Below are 26,457 nucleotides of genomic sequence, written 5' to 3'. Positions count from 1 at the left end.
CCTCTCATCTCTTCTCCTCTCCTCTCCTCTTTTTTTCTCCTCTTCTTTCCCCTCCTCTCGTCTCTTCTCCTCTCCTCTCCTGTCTTTTCGTCTCCTCTTCTCTCCTTTTTCTCCTCTCCTCTCCTCTCCTCTCCTCTCCTCTCCTCTCCTCTCCTCTCCTCTCCTCTCCTCTCCTCTCCTGTCTTTTCGTCTCCTCTCCCCTCCTTTTTTCTCCTCTCCTCTCCTCTCCTCTTCTCTCCTCTCCTCTCCTCTCCTCTCCACTCCTCTCCTCTTCTCTCCTCTCCTCTCTCCTCTCCTCTCCTCTCCTCTCCTCTCCTCTCCTCTCCTCTCCTCTCCTCTCCTCTCCTCTCCTCTCCTCTCCTCTCCTCTCCTCTCCTCTCCTCTCCTCTCCTCTTCTATCCTCTGCCCTCCTCTCCTATCCCCTCCTCTGCCCTCCTCTCCTCTCCTCTCCCCTCCTCTCCTCTCCTCTCCTCTCCTCTCCTCTCCTCTCCTCTCCTCTCCTCTTCTATCCTCTCCTCTCTCCTCTCCTCTCCTCTCCTCTCCTCTCCTCTCCTCTCCTCTCCTCTCCTCTCCTCTCCTCTTCTCCTCTCCTCTCCTCCTCTCCTCTCCTTTTCTCTCCTCTCCTCTCCTCTCCTCTTTTTTCGTCTCCTCTCCTTTCCCCTCCTTTTCTTTTCCCTCCTCTTCTTTGCCCTCCTCTCGTATCTTCTCCTCTCCTCTCCTGTCATTTCGTTGCCTCTCCTTCCCTATTCTCTCCTCTTCTCTTCTCTCTTCTCTTTTCGTCTCCTCTCCTCTCCTCTCCTCTTCTCTCCTCTCCTCTCCTCTCCTCTTCTCCCTTTTCGTCTCCTCTCCTCCTCTCTCCTCTTCTCTCCTCTCCTTTCCGCTCTTCTCCTCTCCCCTACTCTCCTTTCCTCTCCCCTCCTCATCTCCCCTTCCCACCTTCTCCTCCCCTCTCCTTCCCTTCCCTAGCCTTCTCTTGCCTCCTTTCAATTGTCCTCCTTTTCTCTCTTCTTCTCCTCTCCTCTCCTCTCCTCTCCTCTCCTCTCCTCTCCTCTTTTTTCGTCTCCTCTCCTTTCCCCTCCTTTTCTTTTCCCTCCTCTTCTTTGCTCTCCTCTCGTATCTTCTCCTCTCCTCTCCTCTCATCTTCTCCTCTCCTCTCCTCTCCTCTCCTCTCCTCTCCTCTTTTTTCGTCTCCTCTCCTTTCCCCTCCTTTTCTTTACCCTCCTCTTCTTTGCCCTCCTCTCGTATCTTCTCCTCTCCTCTCCTGTCTTTTCGTCTCCTCTCCTTCCCTATTCTCTCCTCTTCTCTTCTCTATTCTCTTTTCGTCTCCTCTCTTCTCCTGTCCTCTCCTCTCCTCTCCTCTCCTCTCCTCTCCTCTCCTCTCCTCTCCTCTCCTCTCCTCTCCTCTCCTCTCCTCTCCTCTCCTCTTTTTTCGTCTCCTCTCCTTTCCCCTCCTTTTCTTTTCTCTCCTCTTCTTTGCCCTCCTCTCGTATCTTCTCCTCTCCTCTCCTGTCTTTTCGTCTCCTCTCCTTTCCTATTCTCTCCTCTTCTCTTCTCTATTCTCTTTTCGTCTCCTCTCCTCTACTGTCCTCTCCTGTCCTCTCCTCTCCTCTCCTCTCCTCTCCTCTCCTCTCCTCTCCTCTCCTCTCCTCTCCTCTCCTCTCCTCTTCTCTCCTCTCCTCTTCTCCTCTTTCCTTCCCTTCCCTCACCTCCCTACTCTTCCCCTCCATCGTCTTCCTTTCCATTGCCTTCTCTCCTCACTCTTCCCCTTCCTCTCACATTTTCCCCTTTCCCCTCCTCTCACTTCTTTTCCCTTCCTATACCCTCCTCTCCCCTTGTTTCTCCTCCTCTCTCCTCCTCTCCCTTCGTCTTTCCTTCCCTCACTCCTCTCTCATTCCTCTGGCTTCCTCTCCCCTCCTGTCCCCTTCCCTTCCTTCCCTTCCTCTCTCCCCTCCCCTCTCTTCCCTTCTCCTTACTTCTCTCCTCTTCCTCCCCTGTTATCTCCCGTCTGCCCACCTCCCCCATCTCCTTCCCTCCCTTTTCTTCTCCTCGCCACTCCATTCTTTACCTTCACTTCTCTCCCTTAATCTTCTACTCTCTCCTTCCCTCTGTTCTTCTCTCCTTCCTTCTCCTCTCCTTGCTTTCTCTTTCCTTACTCTACTCTCCTCTATCCAACCTTTCCTTCCTCTCTCCTCTCCTCTTCTTCTCTTCCCTCACCTTCCCTCACCTCTCCTCCACCCCCCTCCCCTCCTCTCTCTTCCTTTTCACTTACCTTACCTATTCTCTTCATCACTTCCCTCCACCTCTGAGTCCTTCCCTTGATTTTTTTTCCTTTCCCCCTTCCTTTTCATGTCCTCCCCACGACTTCCCCCTCCCCTCCCCTCCCTTCTATTTTTGCTGCCTTCCCTTACCTTGCCTTCTTTCTCTCCTTTATGCCTTCTCTCTCTTATTCTTGCCTTCCTTTGACTTTCATTGCCCATTCTCCAGATCTCCTCTTCCTACTCTCCTACCCTACCCTCCGTCTTTCCCTCCTCCTGCTCCTGCAGCTCCTCCTCCCAACCTTTCCTTCTTTAATTCTCCCATCCTCTCCTTCTTCACTCCTTCCCCTTATCCTGTTTATTTCTCTCCTCCATTTGCTCCTCTCACTCATTTTTGTTTTCCAAACCTTTTTCTTTTTCTCTCTCTCCTCACCTTCTCTCTACTTTCCCTCCCCTTAGTATCCTCCACCATCCATCTCTTTCCCTCCCTTTTCTTCTTCTCGTCACTCCGTTCTTTCCCTTCACTTCTCTCTCCTGCTCCTCATCACTCCTTTTCCCCTCCGTTTCCCTCCTTTCCCTCCCGTCCCTTTACCTTCCCAGCTATTCCTTCGATATCCTAACCCCTAATGACTACATAAGCGCTCAATGTGGTCAGTACTTTCGGACTTTTATCGGCACCCTTACGGATCAGAGTCATGGATCATTTATTTATGATTGGAGTTTAATTTCTATTCAGAAAAGAATGTTGATTAGTTTTTACTTCCAGTATTCCAGCTTCTTACACTACTTAGATTTCTATTTTACCACCACACTGATTCCTTGTCTTCTGCGCGATAGTATTGGCAGGATAGAAACGGTGGTTATCGCCGTCAAAATAATAAGTCTCTTTCCCCGTCCCCTCAATTTTACTTTCGTCTTTTACTCTCTCTTTTACCAATTCTGCTTTGTTCTTTCTTTCTTTCTCCGCCCTTTTCCCTTTCCCGTTCCTCCCTGCCTTCCACCCTTCCACCCTCTCCTCATCACATCTACTCTCCCCATTATTCCATATGTTTGTCGTCGCCCCTCTGCCCCTTTCGCGCCACTCCCGTAAGCTCCCTCCGCCGTCACACTCACTCACACACACACACACACACACACACACACACACACACACACACACACACACACACACACACACACACACACACACACACACACACACACACACACACACACACACACACACACACACACACACACACACACACACACACACACACACACACACACACACACACACACACCTACACACACACACACACACACACACACACACACACACACACACACACACACACACACACACACACACACACACACACACACACACACACACACACACACACACACACACACACACACACACACATTCTCTCTCTCTCTCTTCATTTTCTTTCATTTCCCAGTCTCTCATTCCGCGATATCACTCCGTTTTCTTCTTGTCCATTGGATGAACGATCGTTTCTCCTCTCGCTCTCTCTCCTCATTCATTTATTTTGCGCCTCTCCTCACTCAGACACATTCCCATTCTCTCTTTTTCCTTATTTCTCCTACTCCTCTCCCTGCTCTTCGTCCTTTTCCTCTTTCTCTCTCTATTCCTCTCCTTTACACTTGCCTCCTCCTCCTCCTCCTCCTCCTTCCTTTCTCCCTCTCTCCTGCTCATCTTTCCTTGCCTCCTCTTTCCTTTCCTTCTTTTTCTTTTCCTCCTCCTCCTTTTCTCATTCTCTTTCTCTCCCTCTTACTTTCCCTCCTCTCTATCCTCCCCTTCCTCTTTTTCCTCTCCACCTCCTCCTATTCCACTTTCTCCTCCTCCACTTTCTCTTCCTTTCGTTCTTTCCCTCGTCCTTGTCTTTATTCTTTTTTCCCCCCGCTTCTTCTCTTGCTCCTCCTCTGCTTTTTCCTTCATCCTTTTCTTTCTTTTCCTTCACTTCTTCATGTTCTACCGCCTCCTCTTTCTTCTCCCCTCCGCCTGCTCTTCCTCCTCTTCTTTTTCCTTTTTCTCCTCTCTCTGCTCTTCCTCCCCCCCTTCTTTTCCTCTTCCTCATCTTTTTCCTTCTCTTCCTTCACTTCTCTATTTTCTTCCTCTCCTCTTTCTCCTCCCCCTCCTCTCATTCTTACTCCTACTCCTCTTCTTTCTCCATCTCCTCCTCTTTCTCCTCCTCCTCCCCCTCCTCTCATTCTTACTCCTACTCCTCTTCTTTCTCCATCTCCTCCTCTTATTTCTCTTCCTTCTTCTCTTTCTCTTCCTCTTCCTCCTCCCCCTCGTCCTGATCCTCCTCCGCTTCATCTTCTTTCTTCTCCTCTTCCTCCTCCTGATCCTCCTCCGCTTCTTCCTCTTTCTCCTCTTTCTTCTCCTTCTCTTCATCCTCCCCTTCTTTTCCTCCTCCTTCACCTCCTTTTCCTCCTCCTCTTTTTCTCCATTCTCTTCCTTCTCCTCCCCTCCTGCCCCTCTTCCTCCACTTCTTTCTTCTCTTACTATTCCTCCACTTCTTTCTCCTCTTTCTATTCCTCTTCCTCTTTCTCCACCCCCTTCATCCTGCCCCTCCTCCTCCTTCTCTCCTCTTTCTACTCTTTCTTCTATTCCTCCTCCCTCTTCCCCTTCTCTCCTTTTGCCCCTCCTCCACCTTTTCCTCCTCTTCCTGTTCTTCTTTCTACTCCTGACCCTCGTCTCCCTCCCTTCTTCTTGTCCTACTACTCATTATGGTCAACGTCCTATTCGCCGTGCGCACTCCCTCCCTCCTCTTTCCTTCTCCTACTATTTATCATTCCCTTCTCTCTTTCTCGACCTTCTCGTCTTCGTCACTGTGCTAATCCTCGTCCACCTCTTCTTTCTCTTCCTACTTCTCCTCCTCTTCCTCCTCCTCTGCTCCTACTCTTCGTTCTGTCTTTCTCATCTTCCTCTTCCTTCTACTGTTTGTCCATTCCCTTCTTTTTGTCCTCCTCACCTTCATCGTCCTCCCCTTCCTCTTCCTTTTCCCCCTCGTCCTCCTCCTCTTCCTCCACCTCCCTGTCTCCTTCTTCGTCCTCATTCTTCTACTTTTCATGCTCCTCCTTCTTCTACTTCTCGTACCCCCTCCCTCCTTTGCGACCTCCTCCTCATCATCATCATCGTCGTCATTGTCTCTTTCCTCTTCCTCTTTCTCCTTCTCTTTCACGTCCTCCCCCTACTCCTCTTTCTCTTCATATCCCTCATCCTCACCCACCTACTCGACCTCTTCCCACTTTCTCCTCTTCCTCCTTCTCTTTATCCACTATCTCCTTCTTATCCTTTTATTTCTCTTCAGTGCCCTACTCCTTGCCCCTTCGCCTCCTCCTAGTAATCGGCATCATCCACTTCCACGTGCACTTCCATTTCTCGTCCTACTCCTCTTTCTCCCCCTCCTCCACTTCTTCCTTCTTCTCCTCTTCTTCCTCTTATTCTACCCCTTCTTTCTCCTCCTTATTTTCCATTGCCATCCCTTCCTCCGCTTCTTCTTTTTCTCTTCCTTCACTTTGTTCATCTTCCTTTAGTTCATTCACGCGTTCATTCTTTTTTCTGTACACTGTATCATGATCTTCTTATTTCTGCTTTGTCTTTTTCGTATCTTTAAATCCTCGGCCCATTTCGTATCTTACTTTTCACTCTTCTTTGCCTTCTGATCTTATTTCCTTTAGTTCTCTCCTCCACGTTATTTCTATTTTTATCTAATTGTTATTTTATTGTTGACTTCTCCCTCCTCAAATTCCTACACTTTCACTATCTACTGCCATTTTTGTTCCCATTCAATATTATTCCCTCTCTTTCCTCACTTCTTTGCCTACTCCCTCTGTGTGTGTGTATATATATATATATATATATATGTATATATATATATGTGTGTGTGTGTGTGTGTATAGTAAGTACACACGCACACACACAATATATATATATATATATATATTTTTATATATGTGTGTGTGTGTGTGTGTGTGTATAGTAAGTACACACGCACACACAAACACATACATACACACACACATACACACACACACACACACACACACACACACACACACACACACACACACACACACACACACACACACACACACACACGTACCCAGTTCGAATCCTGCCCAGGGCCGAAATTATTTCGGTATCGCTGTGCTTCGGGTCGTTACTCTGACTCGTGGGCGGGAAGCTGGGTGTGTGTGTGTGAAAGGTCATAGCATTACCCATAAATGGGTCATACGAGCTCTGAACTCTCTTCCGGGAGGGAAATAGCTGTCGATCACGAGTCCAACACGTGATCCAAAGACCAATGTGAATACACACACACACACACACACACACACGCACACATAATATATATATAAATATATATATATATATATATATATTATACATATATATGTATATATATATAAATATATATATATATATATATATGTTTATATATAAATATATATATATATATTATGTGTGTGTGTGTGTGTGTATTCACCTTGGTCTTTGGATCACGTGTTGGACTCGTGATCGACAGCTATTTCCCTCCCATGATTTCAAGAAGTCTACAGCGACAATGGCGTTGTTGAGCTTATACTGAAGCTTTAATTTGTCTCGTGCAACAAGTTTCTGTGCTGGTTCCAAATAGCTGAGAAGGTGTCCAAAAGACATTTGGTGCGGTTTTCTCTTTTTTAATTTCTCCAATACGTATTTCGACCTTACTCGGTCATCCTCAGGGAGGGAGTTACAATGTTTGGTGATTACATGGGTTTATATACAGGCTGTACATTGGCCGAACACTGGGAGAGGTCATTGCCTATGGCGGGATCCGTAGCGCTGCGTACGTAGAAGTAGCAACTTTCTTGTGGATTGTGGAAATGGATGTTACTGTTTGTGTTATGTGCGTCTACTGCTTGGGAATGTGGTTGTGGGTATGAGTTGTATGTTAATGGAAGGTTTTTCGATGTAAATGTTCACTGCTTCGGCCATCTTAAGGCGAAGGGGGTCGTGAGCTTTGTAAATTATTTTAGTGTTTTCGTCTAGTGTTTGTCTGGTGATGGTAGATTTATGTTCTTTTATCATGTGTGTTTTGATGGCGCCATTCTGGAGGTGGTATGTGAGTCTTTTGGAGAGGGTCATAGAAGTCATGCCAATGTATGAGGAGGTGCGGTGCTGACAATCACCGACAGGACAATCAAACTTATACACGACGTCAACTTCTTGTAGAGGAGGATTGGGGGGCTGGCTGTTGTTCTTCATTACCAGGGTGTGTTTTTTAGAGGTTTTGTAGTATACGATTAGGCGTATCTTAGTGTCTGGGTTGATGGGTCGAATGTTACGTGTGATAATATTTTGAAGTGTTCTTTCGTCTTCTTTGTAGCCGGTGTTCATATGTCCTTTGTAGTACAGATCTAGTGTTGTTATATTGGTGTTTGTGGGTGTTGGTTGGGCGGTAAAGGAGTTCATCTTGTTTTTGATGATGGATTCGATGGAGTGCTGTGGATAGCCGTTGTTGACGAGTAGTGTTGTTATACGTTGGAGTTCGTTATTCGTAGTTTTCCATGTACTGCTGTGGGAGAAGGCTCGGTTCACTAGTGATCGGATGACGCTTTGTTTGTAGCGTTCTGGGCATTCGCTACTGCCGTTAAGACAGAAACCGAGGTTAGTGTCTTTGACGTAGACTTCAGTCGTGAATCGATCTGAAGCTGTGCCTACTAGTATATCTAAGAAGGGGAGAGTGCCATCGTTGCGTTGGTGTTCATAGGTGTAATTGAGGGTTGAATGTTTCTTGAATGTGTGTGAGAGTTGAATTACTTATTGATTCACGACTGAAGTCTACGTCAAAGACACTAACCTCGGTTTCTGTCTTAACAGCAGTAGCGAATGCCCAGAACGCTACAAACAAAGCGTCATCCGATCACTAGTGAACCGAGCCTTCTCCCACAGCACTACATGGAATCTGTTTTCCCTAAAAAAAGCGTAAACTCAGAGGTGACTTGATACAGGTCTTTAAGATTCTAAAGTGAATTGACAACATCAAAAGTGACAAAATTTTCACATTGAATGAGAATCAGACAAGAAACAATGGTCTCAAACTGTCCGGAAATAGATTCAATTTGGAAGTAGGTAGAAACAACTTTGCCAACCGTGTAGTTAATGAATGGAATAAACTTCCTGCACAGGTAGTGCAATGTAGTTCAGTTCGAAGCTTTAAGAATCATTTAGATAAATACCTAAGCAAGATGCTGTAATGATTATAATTTATCTTATATTATTTGTTTTTGTTTTGTTATCATTTGTCTGTCTGATTTTCATTTATCATTAGTTATGTCAATTTATTATTATTTACTATTTACCTGTTTGTTTATTATTTAACTATACCTATGCATTTATTTATGTATTTTATTTGTTATTTACATTATTATAGTTTTTATTTATTATTTTATCTTTAATATGATTTTTTTTCGCATCCGACCTAGATATGGATCAAAAGGTCTCCTGTCGGCATGCTCCGCCTTTGTAATCCTTTGTAAACTACGAATAACGAAGAATAGATGGGTAAAACACCTGGAAGACAACAATATAATAAACCCAAGACAATTTGGGTTCAGACAAGGATGATCATGTACCACAAACTTAGTATGTTTCTGCTCAAGATTAATAGACATAGTGCAAGAAAAGAATGACTGTGCCTTCCTGGACTTACAAAAAGCTTTTGACAAAGTACCACAAAAATTTTTATTAAAGAAACTCGAACATATAGGGGGGATACAAAGGAACCTACTAAAATGGGTGGAGGACTTCCTGATTGGTAGAAAGATGAGAGTAGTGCTCAGAGAAAAATATTCAGATTGGAAAGAGGTGATCAGTGGAGTACCGCAAGGATCTCTACTAGCTCCAATAATGTTTGCTATTTATGTGAATGACATGGATGAGGATGTGAAATGTTACATGAGCTTCTTTGCTGACGATGCCAAACTCTTAATGAAAATAAAAACTGAAGGGGATTGCGAATCACTGCAGGAAGACCTGAATAAAGTATGGAACTGGAGTCAGAATTGGGAGGTGGACTTCAGTATTAAGAAGTGTAGCATAATGGAGTTTGGTAAAAGCAAAAACAGAATATCAGGACAGTATAAAATTGGAACCAAGGAGGTAAAGAATGAGGGATCCGAAAAAAGATCTGAGTGTAATCATCTCAAACGATTTGTCCTATGACAAACAGATAAACAAAATTGTTGGAGAATCCTACAACTTGCTAAGATCAATAAAAGTGGCATTTACATATTTGGACGAATAAATTATTAAAAAAATATTGGTCACACTGATAAGGCCTAGACTAGAATATGCGGAGACATTGTGGTCATCCAGTACCAAAAAGAATATAAAGAAAATATAAAGAATCCAGAGAGCAGCAACAAAAATGGCACCTGCACTCGCAAACTTGTCATATGAGGCTAAACTAGATTTACCAACTCTGGAGCAAAGAAGAGAGAGAGGTGACCTACTGACCATCTACAGAATCATGAAAGGCACAGAAATACTTGATAGAGAGGCCTTGTTAAACTGGGACAGGAGAAGCACAAGTGGACATGGAAAAAACAACAACAACAACATAGCTACAGAAGAGATCCGAAGAAAAACAGTTTTCCACATAGAGCGGTAGACACAAGGAACAAACTGGACAAGGAAATAGTGTGCACAAAAACCATTCATGAGTTTAAAAACAAACTAGATACTGCGAGATACAAAGGCGGGACACCACGAGCGTAGCTCCCCTTCCCGCAAAATACAACACACACACACACACACACACAAAGACACACACACACACACACACACACACACACACACACACACACACACACACACACACACACACACACACACACACACACACACACACACACACACACACACACACACACACACACACACACACACACGCACGCACACACACACACACACACACACACACACACACACACACACACACACACACACGCGCGCGCGCGCGCACACACACACACACACATACACACATACACATGCACATACACACACACACACACACACGCACATACACATACACATACACACACACATATATACATACACATACACACACACACATACATACACACACACGTTTGGCCGGGTTCGATCCCTATGGCTACCGATGACTACAATTTGCCCTCATCCTATCACGTACGGTAAAGGTGATTTGACTGCGACTAAGTGCCTCCTGGATTAAGAGGTTCCTTTCCTTAGTAATGGTTATGTGTGCGTGAGTTCCATTCATAAATGTGGACATATCAACGAGCGAATGATTAGAGCTTTCGCAACGGAGAAGGTTTTCTTCATCTGATTGTAATTTTCTTGGCGGCGGGTATCTCTGGGTAGGTGAAGGTTGATAGGATGAAGAGGTTTGAGGGACGGGTTTTTGCCTCTGGGTAGGTAATTGTTAAGGACAGAGTGCAAGAGAATATATTTCTCCCTTCTTTAATTCACTTGTGTCTGTGTTTTATTTGAAAGTTTTGATTCTAATTAGCGCCAGGAGATTTTACGCTAACCAACGCCAAAGACATTTATTCAGCCGATTGGAAGTTCCGGGTAAGAGTGGTTTCAGGACATCACGACTAACTTTTATATGTTCGTGTTGAATTTCAGATATTTTCTCATAGATATCACTAGATATCTTACTCAAACTAACATTAGATGATATTATTCGTCTAAGATGGAATTATGGGCATGGATGGGTCCACCTTACTATTTTGCTAACATACGATATAGATTACAATGTAACTAATGCTTATAGGATTGATTTCCAGACCAGAATGCTAAAAATATTTACGTTGAGCTCGTTCGACCCTATGATGTGATTGGTAGGGTTTTATTTTGGATAAAGCTCTTGTAACTTTATTCATTTGAAGGCTGGCTAGCTTATGGATAGGAAATATTTGATAAAATTGAATTCAACACCCTCCCCTCCCTTCTTTTCCTCTCCTATCCTCTCTTGCCTTCATTTCCTCCCCCCTCTCCTCAACTCTTCCCTCTCCATCCTCCCCTTCCCCCTTTCCTCCTTCTCCTTTTTCCGCTTTACGTCTCTCGCTCACCTCCTTTCCTTTCTCCTATCCTCATCTGCCTTCTTTACCCCTCTCCTCTCAGCTCTTTCTTCTCTGCTCAGCCCTTCCCTTTCCTCCATTCTTCCCTTCTTCCACTTTCCGTCGCTCTCCCACTTCCTTCCATTCCCCTCTCATTCTCTCCCCTTCATTCGTACCCATTTTTTCTTATAGTTTATTTCCCTCCCTTTTGTCCTCTCCTCATCCTTTTCCCTTCTTCTCTTCTCGTTCTCTTCCTTCGACGTCATTCCCTTCCTACTTTATCTTTCACTTCTTTCATCTCTTATATTGTCTCTTCTCGATATTCTTCTCTTGTTTTCTATTCACGATTCATATCTCTCTATTCCTTCTCTGTTTTTATATCCTCTCATCCCGAGTCCTTTCTGTCCACTCCCCTTACCTATTTCACTCTGAATAATTCATGGAACTTACTGCCACCCTTGCTTAGAAAAAAAAAAAAATTGTCGCGGAAAAGGAGGCGGAGGAGGAGAAAGAAGTCTCCAGGATACGTGTCTGTCAACGTCGCTCCCTCGTCAGTGTCGTGCTCTGTGACGCGGTACCTCACCACGTTGAAATAGACTTAGTACCCAGAGGGTTCGTTCTCGGATTCCTTATCCACAAAATTAACCTAAACTAGCTAAACCTAACCTAACTTTTTGGGTATTGTCAAAAATTATCGCGGCACCTGGAACGCACGGAGAACCAAGAACGACCACGTCAAAATATTGCAAGAAAAGCATGACGTCACCTGAAGTCCAGCAAGGATCTTAAGCATTTAAAGTCGGAAAATGGATATTCTGGAAAAGAAATCTACTTTTGGGTAGCCTACCGCCATCCATTCCCTCACACCATCTGCCACCACCACCACCTGCCGATCACCACCACCACTCGATCACCCTCGCCGCCCCGATTCGTACCAGTTGGGTCTTATTGGAGCCACGACAAACAGCGGTCCATAACACGGTGCGAAGGAACGTGCTCCACACCGCTGTGCCGCTCTGCATCGCCGAGCGTACATACACACATACGTACTTTACTGTGCGATGCTTAGTGAGCGGAGACAGCTGAAAACTGAGTGGTCTGGTGGGGCAAATAATGCATAGATTTAGGGGGGAGAAAGAGCGAGAGAGAGACAGAGAGAGAAAGAGAGAGAAAGAGAAAAAGAGAGAGAAAAAAAGAGAGAGAGAGAAAGAGAGAGAGAGAGAGAGAGAGAGAGAGAGAGAGAGAGAGAGAGAGAGAGAGAGAGAGAGAGAGACAGACAGACAGACAGACAGACAGACATATTCTGGTTCTGGAGTATGAGGGCTCGTAGCGTCGACATGCGTAAACCACTCACTGACAAACTTTGACCTAATGTGGCCCAGAGGACGCGCACAGCACAGCCCCCACTATTTCGAAAAAAAAAGTCAAACCGTGACGTCATCAGTACCCGGAGAGCATTTTGTGACGCCATCTAAGGATTTGTTACATTTAGCCTTCCCTTATTCCATTATGGCGACATATGTGGTTGTGATTATCTTATGCTGCCGGTGCTTTATAGTGAAATTCGTTTATACTAAAGATATATATGTATACATATATATATATTATATATATACATATATATATATATATATATATACATGTACATATATATATATATATATATATATATATACATATATATATATATATATCAGAAAAATTTCGAAACACTGGACTCAGAGTATCAGAATTTAATACCGACGTTTCGAACCCTGTCCGGGGTTCGTCCTCAGGGTTATACATAGTAAGCAATAGGATTCATTTACATAGTGTACCGATGTTCTCTGGGACAGGTCCCACCGGAGTGTACAAAGTTGAACAAAATCAGAACCCATTCCGTATGACAAAAGGAAATTACAAATTTGTGTAAAGCGTCACCCAAATGAAAAGAATTGACAAAAACCTCATAACACATGTCATAATAAATAGAACAAAACCAATTCTAAACGACACCCAGAAATTGATAACAGAGTAAGTACAGAGTGTCACCAAATGGCTCCACCGAAAATAAGAAATAAAATTAAAAGGGGCAAAAGGAAAATATCAAATGGCACAGACCAGACACAAAAGCACTACACGAGTCATCTGTCACCGCTCTAACTGTCCTGTATGTACTATCAGTACAAATCAAACCATAAAATAAAACAAAAACAAAAACCAAGACTAAAAGACACAAAGAAATTTGATTACAAAGTGTCCACAAGAATAACAAAAGGCAAATAAATGGCAAACCGACATAATAAAAATATAAAAAATCACGATCCGGACCCAAAAGCACCACACGGGTCGCCTATCTCCGTTCTTTCTGTTCTGCTTGTGCTTCGCTCCCTTCATCAGTACAAATCAAAACTAACAAACGCCACCAAAACTGAATGACAAAAAGAAATTGCAAAGTGAAAAAGTGTCCGCTGAAAATAAAAATAGAAATAAAAATGAAAATGAAAAAAGGGGGGGAGAGGGAACAAAAAGCAAATGAAGACAAACCCAACAAAATGACAATTAACTCAGCAGCAGCGAAACAAAACCATACACAAAACAAAACCAATTCTGAACGATAAAAGAAAAGGAAAATTAAGATAAAGTTATATAAAGTAACATCACAATGGGACTACTAAAAATGCCCACGTGTGCCAAACATCACAGTCCCGGCATAATATCACTACACTGGCCTCCGCTCACTGCTCCTTCTGTCCTGCCTGTCTTTCGCTCCCTTGTAAATTGGATTCAGATTAATGCATCTGTTGACGCTGTTGCTATCGCTGGCCCAAGCTTCCAAAAATAACCTTTCTCCTTTCTTATTGTTTCTGTATCTCACTTCAACGTTGTCCCAATCCATCTCGTGCTGCTCCTCCTGGCAATGCCTGAATATCGCCGAGCTACCATCTTTACGATTTACAGCTCGTTGATGTTCTCTCACTCTAGTCGATAATTTCTTACCCGTCTCTCCTATGTAGCGAGTACCACAGTTGCCGCAGCCAATATCATATACCACTCCCGTCTTGTTCTCTTTCTCCTCCGTATCTTTTACCTAAGTGAGAGCACCATGTAAAGTATTGGCGGGCTTGTGAACTATCTCAACATCGCGTTTCCTCAATAGTCTAGCTGCCACCTCAGATGCCCCCTTCACATATGGTAAGGTAATCCTTCTAGTTGCCGCCTGTCTCGCGTCCGCTGTAGTTTTTCTTCCCTGCGCTGTGGTCCATCTTCTAATGGCCGATTTGGGGTAACCGTTGTCCGCAAAGACCTTCTCCAGGTGTTTCCTCTCTTCTTTCAAGTTCTCCTCAGTCGAGCACAAATTCCCCGCTCTAGACCACAACGTCTTGACCACACTCTTCTTATGCTCCACCGGGTGGCAGCTCTCATAATCCAAGAGCCTATCCGTATGAGTATCCTTTCTATATACACCCGTGGTCATACTGTGCCCACATCTTGTAACCAAGACGTCCAGGAACGGCAACTGTCCTTTCACCTCCCTCTCCATTTCGAACTGGATGGCTTCGTTCCTCCCATTCAAAAAGTTGAGAAAACAATCAACCTCACCCTCCTTCATAATCACGAACACATCATCTACATATCTCATCCACGTTTTCAAAGCCACAGGTGCCGCCGCCAACATCTCTTCCTCAAACTCCTGCATAGCCATCTCTGCCAAGACCACAGAAATCGGGGATCCCATAGGAGTCCCAATCCTTTGGTGGTAAACCTTCTCCCTAAACCTGAAGAAGGTCGAATCCAAGCATAAGTTGACCAACCTAACGAGCTCTTCTGTTGACAGTTTTTCATTGTCTCGAAACTCCTCCGACCCTTCCACCTTGGAAAGCACTGCCTGCTTTAACAAATCCTGTGGCAAAGAAGTGAACATAGATTTGACATCAAACGACACCAATATATCTCCTTCTTCCAAGCTTATTCCTCGTAATCTATCCACAAAATCTGTGGAATTCTTGAGCATTCGTTCTGACTTCTCCACTACGGGCCTTAGTCGCTTGGCTAGGGCTTTAGCCAAGTTGTAAGTAGGGGAACCTCTGAAGGCAATGATCGGTCTTAAAGGCACCCCTTCCTTATGAATCTTCGGTAAACCATACATCTTGGGTATCACCGAGTCTCCTGGTTTCATCAACATCCATTCCCTTTCAGAGATTAGCCTCGACTCTTTCAACTTCCTGAGCTCCCCCTCCACCTTCCGCTGTAGCTTCTGTATCGGGTCTGCCTCCACCACCTCATAGGTGTTCGCGTCCTGGAGTAGCGTTACCGCTTTAAATTCGTACTCGCTCCTATCCAACACTACCGTGGACCGTCCCTTATCACTCGAAGAGATTGTGCCCCCTCGTTGGTCTGTTGAACGCCCCAACTATGCGCATTCTCGTGTCCTGCTTCTCATCCTCACTGCAACACATCAGGTTCACTTCAGATTCAGCCGCTGCCATGAACTCCTCTGCTTTTACTCCCCCTGTGTGTTAAAATTCAAACCTTTGGAAAGGACCTTGTGTTCTGCCTCACTGAGTGGTCTACCGGAAAAATTCCTAACCCACCTGTCAGTTCCTTTCTTTTCGTTGTCAACTAGTCTCTCCAGTTTCTGATCTAATGCGGACCGCTTCTTACTTGCTTTGAATCTGCTAACACTAGTGATCTTGTCCTCAAACTTCACCAGCAACCCCCAATCCAACCTGTTCATCACCTGCTCCTTGTGTTCTTTGATTTCTCTTCCCAGTCGTTGGATGGTGCTGTGATATCGAAATTTTTCCGATATCATGGCTCCTGGACTCCAGCTCTTTACGAACGTATATACATATATATATATATATATATATATATATATATATATATATATATATATATATATAACCTTCATTCTCGAGGGATTTTTCTGTCCTTGATCCCTTATACTTAATACAAAAAAGGCACTTGACTATGGCCGAAGCCGTTGCATATGTCCGCTCTACTCAGACTTTAAACCCAATATACTTTGACTTTTGCCACTGATCCTAGTACCCTATAGGTTCTTCTATTTCCTCAACACTTACGTTCGTGACGTCTTATTTCTACAGCACCAGTACCTCCCTCCATCTCTCTTCTTCCCTCCCCAACTCACTCACTTCCCTACCTCTCATCCTTCTTCCTTTCGCTCCCGTCTCCCTATCTCCTTTTTTCTCTCTCCCTCCCTTTCTTCCCGTCTTCTTTCCTTTTTTACCCTCCTTTCCTCTCGCCTTCCCTTCCTGTCCTTTTCATTCCTCTCTTTCCTTCCTCTACCCTCGCTCCCTCACTTTCCATCCCCTCTCCTTTACCCTCTTCTCTTCCTTCCCCTCCTCTGTCTTCCCCCTCCCTCCAACCATCTTTTCCCGTTTCTTCAGCCATTTCCCTCCTCCCCCCTTTACTTTCTCTTCCCCTTCTCTACCTTTTCCATTCCACTAGCCCTGTTTCCCGGTCTCTTCTCTTCCAATCTCTTTTCTTTCCTTACCTGCCCTCTCCTTCCTTCACAATCTTACTTCCTCTCTTCCACTTTTCCTTCTCTTCTACACTTCCTCTCCTTTCTTTTTCCTTCTTCTTCCCTACGCTCCTCTCCCTTACTCTGCCTTCTCTCCCCTCACCTCTTTTCACCATCTTCCTACCTTTCCTCCCTTCAGTCCTCTTTTCTTGTCGCTTCTCATACCCTCTCCTCTCCTTTCCTCCCTGACATCACTTCTCCCACCCAAATCTCTTCCTTTCCCCTAACTCACTTCCTAATTCTTTCCCACTCTAACTTAAAGAGTGGTTCTTGTACACAGTCTAGACCCTGCGCGGGACCAACGAAGGGTGTCACCTACACGGGTTGGTTCTGTGGAATGGACATCCGTCATCTTCCTGCCTCTCATCTTCTAAACCCATCAATATACTCAATCATCTATTTCAAGGTGCAGCCTAGCGAGGCTGACATTCGATCTAAGGACTAGGGCCAAGATCACTCTTTATCGACTCACACACACACACATAAACACACACACACACACACACACACACACACACACACACACACACACACACACACACACACACACACACACACACACACACACACACACACACACACACACACACACACACACACACACACACACACACACACACACACACACACACAAGATCACTATTTATGAACTCTCTCTCTCTCTCTCTTCTCACACACACACACACACACACACACACACACACACACACACACACACACACACACACACACACACACACACACACACACAAGATCACTATTTATCAACTCTCTCTCTCTCTCTCTCTCTCTCTCTCTCTCTCTCTCACACACACACACACACACACACACACACACACACACACACACACACACACACACACACACACACACACACACACACACACACACACACACACACACACACGCACACACGCACAAACACACACATAATATATATATATATATTTAAAAATATATATATATATTGTGGTCGTAACTGTTCGAGTACAACATGTGATGGAGAATGATACTCTGCGATCTCTTGAAGGACGCATATTTAATCACATTTGTCTACAATACCCTGCCTCTAGGGCCTACCGAACTGGACTAACGTGCCCAAGCATGGGCGAGTGCATCCTCTTGGGACACGTTACCATAGCTAGCCATACTTAAAAGTGTTTACATTTTATGTTTAATATGTATTTACATATTATAATTTACATGCAAATTTAATCATGATATATACTCTAGTGATGTATCAAAGTGAAGGATGTATGGCATTTCTAACTACAATGTTACGTAAATGTAATGTTATGGTGATGAACTTTATTTTTATTTTTCATTTATTTATCTATTTATTTATCTATTTATTTTTATTTTTTGTAGAGAAGGATATTTATAGAATCTGCGTGGCAGTGGCGTATGTCCAGTGCTTAGTGCATAAGTCTGTTCATACGTCTGTTTTTAAGTATCGAATGCATTTTTTTGTTTAGGTATAACAAAGACTTGGCATGCTATTTGGAGCTGGCCTCAGCGACGAGGTACGAGTATAGTGGAAGGTATATAAAACAGAAGAAAGTATATCGGAATAAAAGAAAACGTGTACTGAACATGTATGTATATTTGTAAGAGAGTATATATTACGTAAAACTAACAAAGACATAGGAATGACATAGTATACATTTGAACATATAAGCGCATATGAAAGATTTATGAACTAGATTTGAAGTAGACATTACTTTTGGAACATCTCAGGAGGTCGTAACGAGGCTGAACATTGGAGCGTGAAGTAGGGCAAGACTGGTCCTCGGAAGGGGGGATAGGGTCAACTGGGAAAATATCATCGAAGTCGAGACCACGGGGATATATATATATATAAATATATATATATATATATATATATATATATACATACATATATAATATATATATACACTATTTAACTCGTACGTCGCCGGGTAAATGTTGAATATACTCCTACCCCAACGTCGGAGCCAAAATTGATTTTTTTATTGCTCAAATCAACTCAAAATGATATAAAACCAAAAAAATTTGCTTCTTTTGATTCACCTTAGCCTAGAAGTGGAGAAATAGGTTTCCTTGCTAGGACGGTAACGAATAGAAGTGCAGAGGTAATCATTAAACTCTATCTAGCAATAATTAGACCCATCCTTGACTATGTGGTACAGTTTTGGTCTACGTCCTATAGAGTGGACATAAATTCACTAGAATCAGTTCAGAGAAGAATGACCAAAATGATACACGGACTCAGATATTTGCCTTACGAAGAGAGGCTTAGGTACCTTAACTTATACTCTTTGGAAAGACGCAGAGTGCGGGGTGATCTAATAGAGGTGTTCAAGTGGATCAAAGGCTTTAACATGGGTGATGCAAACAAGGTCATCGTATTAAAACAACAGGGCAGAACTCGCAGTAATGGATTTAAACTGGACAAATTTAGATTTAAGAAGGAAATAGACAAGAATTGATTTACTAATAGGGTGGTCAACAAATGGAATAGACTTAGTAACCATGTAGTGAGCGCTGAAACTATCAGTTGTTTTAAGAAACGGTTAGACAACTTAATGGAGTGGGATGACAGGTGGTGATGGATATGGAGCTGCCTTGTGTAGGCTTTATGGTCACTTGCAGTCTTCTTCATTCTTATGTTCTTATGTTATGTTATTTTGTCGAGATACGCGTGCGAAAGCTGGGCAGAACACCGGTAGACTTTCGTGCACCAACGCTGTTTGAACGATGTCATTTTTTTTTTGGGGGGGGGGAAGCTTCGTTAGAATTTCAGAGAGTGAAGGAATTTGACATCTATGATGTTTGAAGTCAATGTACAGTCGCCCATAATAGTCTGACACTTATGGAAAACGTGTTTATAAATAGTTTTTGTAGACTTTTTTTTTCCAAATATTGATAATTCTGTTATGTGTAAAATTGATTCTTCATTTTTTTTCATAAATTTATGGTGGATAGGTGATTTTGGTGTTTTCTATTGTTTTGGTAAATTTTTTAGAAAGCATCTATCACACTATTATTGACTGGGCCCATTTTGTTTTACGCATTTATTACGAAAATTGGCAGTGCAAAATTGCCAGTTCTATACGTCTGAATACGTGCTAAATAACACCTGCCTAACTGTCGAAGTACAATTTCACCTCCTCATACTTCGTTACATACACCAGAATCGCCTAAATCACGTCCTAATGGCCGATCTTATACCCGAAGTTACCCCCGAAAAATTGCTGCCATGGTTGCCAGTTTTGCCAATAGATAAAAAAAATTAGATGTCTTTTATAGCCAATGGATAGGGCTACCTGGTCATTACCACAGATTTGACCCTCAACGCAATGCCTATTTTTGGTGATTTTTTAAATTGCGGCATACGACGTATGCTGCTGACAATCTATAAGACAATTGCGGCATACGATGTATGCCGCTGACGCTGTAAGGGTGAAGCTATAGTGATAGGAACATGTGCATCTCAAGAAGTATGTAGGCCAGAAGCAAGATGACGGAGTACATTAATGATCTTACGGTTTTGGTTTTCAACAAAGCCATTTGAACTGGGGTGATACGGGTGGGTGTTACGTTTTGCAATATTAAAGAATTTGTTGAAGATAGCAACAACAGCATTATTAAACTCTGTACCGCTGTCTGAAAAAAAAATCGAGTAGTGAAAGGACAAATCAGTCTGTCAACGAGAACCTATGTATTGTGCAGGCTTGTCTGAGAATGGGGTAAGGGTGCAGAACCTGGAAAAGGGGTCTGTGTAGACGAACAATTATTGGTTCCCATTGGGGGTACGGGGGAGCTTGAGAAGGTCAATGGCCACCGTATCAAAATGTTTAGAAAGTGGGGAATAAATTAAGAGAGGGGCTTGACCACGAATGTGACCTTTCTGGGAACGACATGAAGAACATTTATTTATGAATGCATAGATATTTTTCCGCAAGGATAACTGGAAATACTGTAATCTGGTTTGTGCAACGCATTTATCCTTGCCAGGGTGGGCAGAAATAGGGAAATAACGAAGAAAATGGAGCACTTCAGGAATTAGGGCAGAAGGGACTACCAACGGATTGACTGAGCAGAGTGATTCGTGCTTATGATCTAGTGTAGTTTGATGATACAGGACGTCATCAACAAGTGTGTAAATCTGTAAGTTAGGAGGAAAGTTTGAAATATCCGTAGTGTCACCTGATTCAAAAAAGAATATTACACGCTTCCTCGGTTGATTTGAACGCTGTGCAACTTTAATGCAATCCTGAGTTGAGATAATAGAAATGGAAGACTGAGAAATGACAACAACATGCCTACTGTGGGCGTCAGCAACTGAATTTGGTTTGCCATGAACATAACGGAAGGTTGCCATGAATTCCTGAATTGTTGGGAACCAATGATTAAATTTGCCTGGAAGATTCTCACCAGAGAATAGGATGCATCAGTGTGCAATGTCAAGAGTTGTTTGAAGTTTGGAAAAACTAGGACAGGGACCGTAGTTAAGGAAGTTTTGAGAGAGGCAAATGTACTATCATGCTCAGGAGTCCAAGTGAAGGGATTATCTTTCTTCAGGAATGAACTGAGAGGTGCAGCTATAATAGTGTAGCTTTAAATGTAGCGCCTACTTATCTATCTATCTATCTATCTATCATCTATCTATCTATCTATCTATCTATCTGTCTATCTATCTATCTATCTACATATCTATCTATCTATCTATCTATCTATCTATCTATCTATCTATCTATCTGTATATCTATCTATCTATCTATCTATCTAACTATCCATATGTCTATATATCCTTGTCTCTTTATCTGCTTTTCACTCCTTTCTCTCTCTTTCTCTACCAGTTATTCTCCTTGTTGTTGTTGTTGTTGTTCTTCTTCTTCTTCTTCTTCTTCTTCTTCTTCTTCTTCTTCTTCTTCTTCTTCTTCTTTTTCTTCTTCTTCTTCTTCTTCTTCTTCTTCTTCTTCTTCTTCTTCTTCTTCTTCTTCTTCTTCTTCTTCTTTCTTCTTCTTCTTCTTCTTCTTCTTTCTTCTTCTTCTTCTTCTTTTTCTTCTTCTTCTTCTTCTTCTTCTTCTTCTTCTTCTTCTTCTTCTTCTTTTTCTTCTTCTTCTTTTTCTTCTTCTTCTTTCCTCCTTCCTTCTTCCTCCTTCTTCCTTCCTCCTTCTTCCTTCTTCCTTGTTCCTTGTTCCTTCTTCCTTCCTCCTTCCTCCTTCCTCCTTCTTCCTTCTTCCTTCTTCTTCTTCTTCTTCTTCTTCTTCTTCTTCTTCTTCTTCTTCTTCTTCTTCTTCTTCTTCTTCTTCCTTCTCTTCCTTCTTTTTTTATTTTGTGCTTCTACTGCTACTACTTGTTCGCCTTCTTGTCCTTATAGTTTGCTTCTAGATTTGTCCTGGTCATATTCTTTTTTCTCATAAATCTATTCTTCTCTTCTCTACCCCTCTCATCTTCTTCTACGATGCAACTTTTTTCTCTTCAAAATCTAAATTTTCTTTCGAAGGCCCCTCATCCACATTTATCTTCTGCCCATCTTCATGCACATCTTCTTGCTTTCTCCACTGGCTCGAATATATCATCGTGTTGCCCCTATGGGTTAACCTCGCCAAAGTCAGAGTGCTCCAGATGTCTGTGCCCAGTTGTCCAGTTGGTCGTTTGGTCACCGCAGCTTTGTTTAATCATCCAAGTCCTACCATCAGTCCCCCGAACTCCGCTGACGTTTACTCCAACCTCCCTTCGACGCTCCAACAGCTGTGCCAGGTCTCTGGCCAAGTCAGGCGACACGATGACTCTTGTCTCGCTCTGAGTCAGTCAAGCCCTACCATTAGTCTCTCCCTCCCCACTTCTAACCATGAGTTGCCATTCCATCCACTCTCCAACTGTAACCCCCACTCACCCAGAAGCTCAATTCAGGCATCTTATAATAGCATCAACTGCAGCATTGTTTATTATCACGGTTCTTAATCAAGAAGAACCAAATGATAGGCAGCAGTATCATCATTAGAACGTCATGCAGGATGTGTTATCTTTAATGTACTTAAACTGTTACAATAATTTCTTGCATAACCTTTGAATATTCAGTGTAAAAGCGGGAGGGTTAAGCACGATAGTTGTTAGTTATTTAGTAAATCAAGTCAACAATAGTCATATGTGATCATAGTTTATATTATTCTACATGAGGATTATCAATTCTTATTTTCTGAAAATAAATTAAATCATGAGGACAAAAGAACATAAGAATGAAGGAGAATGCAAGATACCATAAGGCCTATACTAGGCAGTTTTGTGTCCATTACCACCTGTCATCCCAATCTATAAAGTTATCTAAACTAAGGTCAGGACTCACTAGTACTCCAAAGTATCTTTCGCATTCAGTTTTTTATAAATAATGATAATAAGAATAATAAGAATAATAACAATAACAATAACAATAATAATAATAATAATAATAATAATTATAATAATAATAATAATAATAATAATAATAATAATAATAATAATAATAATAATAATAATAATAATAAGAATAAGAATAACAATAGTGATAACAATAATAATAATAATAATAATAATAACAATAAAAATAATAATAATTATAATAATAATAATAATAATAATAATAATAATAATAATAATAATAATAATAATAATAATAATAATAATAATAATAATAATAATAATAATAATAATAATAATAATAATAATAATAATAATAATAATAATAATAATAAAAAAAATAATAATAATAATAATAATAATAATAATAATAATAATAATAATAATAATAATAATAATAATAATAATAATAATAATAATAATAATAATAATTATAATGATTAATAATAATAATAATAATAATAATAATTAATAATAATAATAATGATAATGATTAATAATAATAATAATAATAATAATAATAATAATAATAGTAATAATAATAATGATAAGTAATAATAATAATAATAATATTGATAATAATAATAATAATAATAATAATAATAATGATAATAATAATAATCATGATCATAATAATAATAATAAAAATAATAATAGTAATAATAATAACTATAATACTACTACTTCTACCACTACTACTTCTACCACTACTACTTCTACCACTACTACTTCTACCACTACTACTTCTACTACTACTACTACTACTACTTCTACTACTTTTTTTTCAACATTTATTACGACCTCCATCCTATTGGAACTGTGTGGTGGAAGCAGCGGGGTCTGTCTTCCACAGACACAGTTCATTGGCCCCTCTCCCGCCAATGACTGTGGTCGACGACCCTTTCATTTGTTTATTTATTTATTTATTTTTAATAATGCCTAGTACAAAAGTTCATTTATCCTACTGTCAACCACCGTCTGCTCAAAATCCAGGTTTTGTATATGTGTTGATTTGGGTGGTGGGGACCTGGTACCTCTCAGGCACAAGAGGGCTGATCTTAGGAGTGAGAATGATAGTCTACATCTCATCCATGAAACAATGCTGCTTTTTGGTTGTTGTTTCTTTTCAGCCATTACCTCAGCCAGCCGAGCGTAGAATGCCTTTGCTCTAGGACCCATCCCACCTGAAGTCGTAAAGGTTATAGGAGTGAATGAGCCCTGATCTACATTCTGTATGCGCTCCTCGTACATCCTGATCTTCTCATGCTCGTTCCGAGAGTGGGATGCCTCAATAGTTAGGTTGCTGTAACAGGGGGCCATCGGATCAAATATTCGCATGTCAAAGAAAGCCAATTGTCCCCGTGTCCAGAAACCTCTTGCGCTGACATCCACTCTTGCTTCATCTGATGTGTTGGACGTGCGGTATCTGAAGTTCTCCCCTCCTAGTGGGAGTAATGTTGGTTCGATAGTCACATCCTTGCACACCTCCTGAAGCATTTGGGCAGTGAGATCTCTTACCTCATCGTGTCGCATGCAAATAAATCCACCTTGCTTGCATATCATTGCATGGTCTGTAGTAAATTGTACACCACAGGAGCATCTGTTAGGCAGCCCTCCTAATGGCCATCCATACCTCAGGGCAATGGCATCCGTGAATTCGGCTTTTGTTTAGGGTGAATCCCTTTGCCCTGATTGGTAGTGCTGTCAGCCAATTAGACGCCCCAACTTCCTGCGCCATTGTTATCTTTCTTTTTATATAATTCGATAGCCGAGCTAGAAGTGCTTGAAGTTCCTCCTTCTGCCTCTCCTCCCTTTCCATTGAAATGTTTCTTCTAATTTCCCTAACCTCTTCCATGATAGTCTCCTTCCGTTGATCTTGTGACACGATGTTTTTTGTCAATGAGGACGTGAGTTTCATGGAGTTTCGGTGTTCTGTGTCGGCAAGGTTTAGCGGGTTGGAGATGCTTAGCCCTCCCATTCTAGGTGGAAGTTCCATAAGTTTTCTTTCCTTTTCGTTTATTGTCCCTCCGTTGGTGATGGTCGGTATTAGCTCGTTTCTGATGGTTTCTTCAAGAGGTCTTAGTAGGTCGGTGATGTTCGGTACCGTCCTTAATATGTAGTTCCACTTATGTTTAACACCATATATGAATGCGGCATATGCCGCCTGCGGTTCGGTCTTTGCAAAGTTTGCTAGAAGCCTAACTTCCGCCACCCATTCATTAACTTTCTTTTCATCATATTGCTTTTTAAAAGATTCTGAGCCGATCACTGCACCGAGATGTCTTTCCCCCTCCTTTGTTACCTTCACTTCACTGTTCTCAAAGAGGATTCTGGCATTGTTAAAGTACTCTGGCTTCACTATGAGGACAGATTTCTTTGCATTCGGAATGTAACCTACTACTACTACTACTACTACTACTACTACTACTACTACTACTACTCTTTCGCTCGCTCTCTCTCTCCCTCTCCCTCTCTCTCTCTTTCTCTCTCTCTCTCTCTCTCTTTCGCTCGCTCTCTCTCTCTCTCTCTCTCTCTCTCTCTCTCTCTCTCTCTCTCTCTCTCTCTCTCTCTCTCTCTCTCTCTCTCTCTCTCTCTCTCTCCTCTCTCTCTCTCTCTCTCTCTCTCTCTCTCTCTCTCTCTCTCTCTCTCTCTCTCTCTCTCTCTCTCTCTCTCTCTCTCTCCCTCTCTCTCTCTCTCTCTCTTTCTCTCCCTCTCTCTCCCTACCTCTCCCTCTCTCTCTCTCTCTTTCTCTCTCTCTCTCTCTCTCTCTCTCTCTCTCTCTCTCTCTCTCTCTCTCTCTCTCTCTCTTTCTCTAAAACACGGGTATGGGCATTGCTTTTTACGCACAACAGAACACTCCTACCTTTCTTGTGGTTTCTATCCCGATGAAAGTGTTTAAATCCCGGCATAATGAATTAAGCTTCAAACTCTCCACAGCTAAACCATGTCTTAGTTATTCCTATCATATCGAGATTCTCATTTTTGATATACGTTCCTAATACTACGAGCATTAAAGTACATGATTTTAAATAACTCGAGATTATTTCTTTTTGATTCGTTTTGAGTTTCAACATTATGCCTTACATTATAATTTTGTTCTTCATTGACACCTTACTCTATATTGACATTTGGTCTTTAATTGATATTCAGTGGCTCATGGGCATTTGCCCCATCACGGAC

General features: G+C 42.1%; 2 protein-coding genes across 2 annotated transcripts; both read right to left on the bottom strand.

Moving 5' to 3' along the window:
• Positions 1-14,433: 14,433 nt before the first annotated feature.
• On the bottom strand, positions 14,434-14,820 carry LOC143041677 (uncharacterized). Its single transcript, XM_076213683.1, has one exon. It carries the CDS (start codon positions 14,818-14,820, stop codon positions 14,434-14,436), a length of 387 nt encoding a protein of 128 aa, XP_076069798.1.
• LOC143041676 (uncharacterized) lies at positions 14,817-16,158 on the bottom strand. Its single transcript, XM_076213682.1, has 3 exons — positions 15,876-16,158; positions 14,946-15,740; positions 14,817-14,833 (listed from the first exon to the last, which is right to left on the bottom strand). Exons 1-3 carry the CDS (start codon positions 16,156-16,158, stop codon positions 14,817-14,819), a joined length of 1,095 nt encoding a protein of 364 aa, XP_076069797.1.
• Between the last annotated feature and the right edge of the window lie 10,299 nt (positions 16,159-26,457).

Source organism: Oratosquilla oratoria, chromosome 31 (genome assembly GCF_046742065.1).
Source record: "Oratosquilla oratoria isolate Oo_2021 chromosome 31, ASM4674206v1, whole genome shotgun sequence".
Taxonomy (NCBI): domain Eukaryota; kingdom Metazoa; phylum Arthropoda; class Malacostraca; order Stomatopoda; family Squillidae; genus Oratosquilla; species Oratosquilla oratoria.
The sequence above is the reverse complement of the archived record's forward strand: the minus strand, read 5'-3'. Positions and strand labels throughout refer to the sequence as shown.

What these genes read in the sequence shown, in the direction of transcription:
- LOC143041677 (XM_076213683.1), bottom strand. Translation starts at nt 14,820, where the DNA reads ATGACCACGGGTGTATATAGAAAGGATACTCATACGGATAGGCTCTTG.
- LOC143041676 (XM_076213682.1), bottom strand. Translation starts at nt 16,158, where the DNA reads ATGATATCGGAAAAATTTCGATATCACAGCACCATCCAACGACTGGGA. An exon ending in ACACAAGGTCCTTTCCAAAG is followed by an intron (nt 15,741 to 15,875) that starts GTTTGAATTTTA and finishes GGCGTTCAACAG; the next exon opens with ACCAACGAGGGGGCACAATC.